The 3,965-nt window shown below is 43.5% G+C and overlaps 1 protein-coding gene across 1 annotated transcript; it reads right to left on the reverse strand. All coding sequences in view use genetic code 11, as the record gives it.

Moving 5' to 3' along the window:
• Positions 1–2,178: 2,178 nt before the first annotated feature.
• On the reverse strand, positions 2,179–3,505 carry EGR_05077 (Disintegrin and metalloproteinase domain-containing protein; the record flags this gene model as incomplete). Its single annotated transcript, XM_024494326.1, has 2 exons — positions 2,179–2,565; positions 3,311–3,505. The coding sequence occupies 2 exons, from the start codon at positions 3,503–3,505 to the stop codon at positions 2,179–2,181; spliced, it is 582 nt and encodes a 193-aa protein (XP_024351275.1).
• Between the last annotated feature and the right edge of the window lie 460 nt (positions 3,506–3,965).

The following is a 3,965-nucleotide window of genomic DNA, read 5'->3' on the forward strand; positions in this document are numbered from 1 at the left end:
CGCTTCTGTTAGCATCACCTGAAGTGCGAATGACAGTGACAGACGCTAGGATTAAGTTTGGAGATGGAACTTGTGATGAATGCTTTTCAGTGAAAAGGCTGATGAACGAGGGAAGTAAAAGAAGCAAAACGCGACTGCTTTTGTGAGTACAGATCACAACTTGTGTCGGGAGTGAAACCAGACATTGTGGATGAATGTGACAAGTAGATTTAAGGTCTTAGGAAAAAAATTAAGGGGAGGAAAAGAGTAAGGGGAACGGTTCTAATTTATCGCTTTGACTCCAAAACACTAGAAGACTGTAACTGGTGTTTAAGGCACACGAAACATGAGAGAGCACTTACAGTCTCCAGTTGGATGGTGCTGATGCAGGGTGTGTCGTTGTGGATGTTGCGACAGGCAACATAGCACATCATCTCGGGCGTGATGTCTTCACCGCGGGCCAGGGAGCACTCCTGCCACCCGGGTATGCGCTCGCACACTGAGCCCAGACACTCGCCCGATTTGCAGATCCGCGTATGATTCTGACAGAAGGGGGAAACAAACAACCAAACATGAAAGTCATTCATTTTGCATTCTCATTGCAAATGCCTCCTAATTCGTAAGCCGCCTGCTTTCAACGACTTTCTTTACCGTCAGTATCCTTCTAGACCCCAAACGTTCTACGAATGTCCTCGCCTTGGCACGAGATTGGTACCCTACCTACGACTGTTAATGTGGAGACAAGAGTTGATCTACCGAATTGACAAACCAACAAACACTCCTACATAGGGAATGAGAGGACATGCTCTGTACTATAATGCACCCTATAAGTAGGTATGCTATTCTACTCATTTTATTTTAACGAGGAAAATCGACAACTTTTAATACGGCGCAAGAGCCAGCTTATTTTTATACAATCACTAGGTTTGAAATATCCAGCTTAAGGAGGAATTAAACTAGCGATCGTCAGAAGACAAAGTATCACCCCTCAAGGATTGTCTGCTTTTTTGTCTTCACAGCACAAAGCTGACGAACTATACCATCGTATGAGGTATGTGTAATGCGTAGTGAACTGAAAAGTGCCCCACGACCCAGAATATGGGTCCGAGGTCGGTTGCTAGATTTCATAGGCTTCTAGAGGCACTCCATTTTACCTCAGAAGACTTTGTAATGCATGTACTTCTAGGAGAAACTTGGTTCTGGGCGTACATATAAAAAAAAACGGAACACCCAATAAGCCCACGTTACACGAATAGGACCCATGGCAAAGATGTGATAGCAGAATATTATTCTGTGATGGTTTGGTTAATTAAGTTCCATTTATCTTTCTTAAAAAGCATCATGACTCCTATTCAATCATTCCTAACAGGCAAGCATAAGTTGCATGCAATCCTGTTTGGGAGGGACCGCTGGCCTGGCAGCAGATTACTGGTGTTCATGTCTAAACCTGCACCAGTACGGCGAAGGTCATCTCTCTAAGGTGAGATTGAATTCGTTTTGACACCTGGTACTGCCACAAATAGAGAAATCTCCGTAGACCAGGTTCAATTGATAAGATCTTCGTCAAAAATCTAGTTAGTGGATAAAAATTAGTGGGTGCGGTGCTGTCTATACTCAGATAAGCTTTGAGAATAAATTTAATGGGTAGAGTTAGCAAGTCGGTGGCCACAATGAGGACGGCGCACTGGTCAGTTATTTAACCGAAGTCTGCAACAAGGAAGCAACGTCACTACCAAAAAGGACTGAAAAGGGTTCATTTTGACTTTTTACCTATTTTTCTCACGTTTTACCACTTCTAATACAGTTTCACAAAAACGATTTCAAAATGAAATCGATTAAGGTTTGGTTAAGTCAGAAATTTGAACTCTTTTATTTATGAAAGCTTTTTTATTACCTTTTTTACACTAATGTTTCTATAAAAGATTAAGAAGAAGTTTTTATGTGACTACTTCAGTCAGAAAAGTCCGTCTCCAATGCACTTTAGTCGACGAATTGCCCATAAAACTTACACAGGTGGCAAGTTTTACTGCCGTGCAAGTATCATGGAAACAAATTTGAATAAGGCATTTTTGACATTAAGAACATCGTTTTTCCACAAGTAATACAGCTTAACACAAATATTAAAACGGAATCAAGATTCAAAATGGGATAAAGCCAGAAGGGCACCACTCACCATGCATGGAGTCCCATCCGGAATGTTTACAGGAGGCGGACACTGGGCACTGCTGCCGGAGCAGTAGGAAGCCTTGTGGCACTCACCAGCACTTCTACACAGGTGCTTCGAGTCTCGGTACTGGCACTTCGACGTACAGCACTCACCCGCGGTTGGCGAACAACGAACCTGCACAAGATCCCAGTTACGATGGTTAAGTAATCGGGACATGGGAAGTGCAAATCTACCTTAACGGTGGTGTTGCCAACATTGGCGAACTTCTTCAGTTTGCAGGGTTCCTTGGAGTCCTTGGGATAGCAGCAGACGTCATCACAATCCTCACGAGTGAAACCGCAGTCGCACTGTTCACCCTCCTCCGTTAGCCGATTCCCGCAAAACGAACCATTGGAGGTAAAAAAGCAGTTGGATTCACTCTGGAAGAATAAGGTAATATACATCATGTAACCGAATGACATGCGTCTTTATGGGTACTCGTGATTCAGCCCACACAGTGGTGGCCTAGAACCCTCTCATAGAGTGTGTAACTACTTGAGTCTCTAGCCTCCCACGATTCAAAATCTGTGATGGTGATATGGGGTTCTACTTAAGGCACTTATGCCAAGCTTCCAGACACCTATGTTTCACCACATCTTCAGCAATGCGCAACAGTGATGGCAACGTTGGCAAACCCATCCTGAGAAAAAGGTATTCTCACTTTTCATCGGCTTAACACTATCCCAAAAATGTCAAAAAGGTGAGACACAGGGCGTGCATGACTAAATCTGCTGAGACCAAAACCCGAGAGAACTTATGTGCTACTCTTCTCATTCACCCGCGGTAAGACTGCTGTAGTAGTAACATTTGGCTATGCCCATTTTATCCATCCTTTTGTGCATTGACAACAAGCCAACTTCCATGCCGGTGTGCTCCATTACACCTTCAGGAATAGATCAAACGCTAGTAGCGAGTAAACCTACTCCGAAAGAGCAACAATCCTCACTTCACCAGATGGACACAACGCTTAGATGCCACTAGAGGATGCCCAAAGGGCTACTGAAAATCCATCAACTTTCGGCAATCCGTTTACAGGAATAACCTCAGGTACAACAATAAAGCTACAACTCACCCTCGCCTACCATATAACGGCAGAGGTAACGCAGACAAACTCCAAGCGCTTACCTTGAGAACTTGGTGCAATAGACGGGCGATGGAGTTAACAGAGCACACAGAGAACTTGTTATTGTTCTCCTTGTCACCACCAGTGGCACTGGCGAACATAATGTAGTTACCCTTGGGATCGTCCACCGAGGGCAGACACGCAGGTGTTTCCTCTTTGAAGTCGTCATCGTGCTTCGCTCCCAAATTATGCCCCATCTCGTGCGCGAAGGTGAGCTGTGAGATCTTCATCGACACCTGTCCCGAAGGAAATCACAGAGATAACGAAGCAGCTGCAGAATTTATCGTTATCAAAGACAACGATGCTAAACAAATCGGAATTTTCAGTGAAATTGCAAAACTGTGCATTTTTAAGGCGAAGCTCGAGCACTGAAAACAGAGCAATTACCGAAATTTGACTGTCAAATGAAAATTCTTAAAGACTGCTGCATCACTGCAGACCGAGTTTTCTATAGTGAGATAAAATTTTTGGACTCAGGTATGAGCCACTTTTACCCTCCACTAGGAAAATCTATTCCACCAACCGAGGAAGGGATGATTTGATAAATTGAATAATTAAAATGTTAGAGATAAAAATATCAAAGTGCAAGAGCTAGTTAATCATTACAGCTAATACTAGCTGTAGATGTCAGCTATCCGTATACTAGAAAAAAACATG

This window comes from Echinococcus granulosus, assembly GCF_000524195.1.
Source record: "Echinococcus granulosus chromosome Unknown EG_S00035, whole genome shotgun sequence".
In the NCBI taxonomy this organism is placed as follows: domain Eukaryota; kingdom Metazoa; phylum Platyhelminthes; class Cestoda; order Cyclophyllidea; family Taeniidae; genus Echinococcus; species Echinococcus granulosus.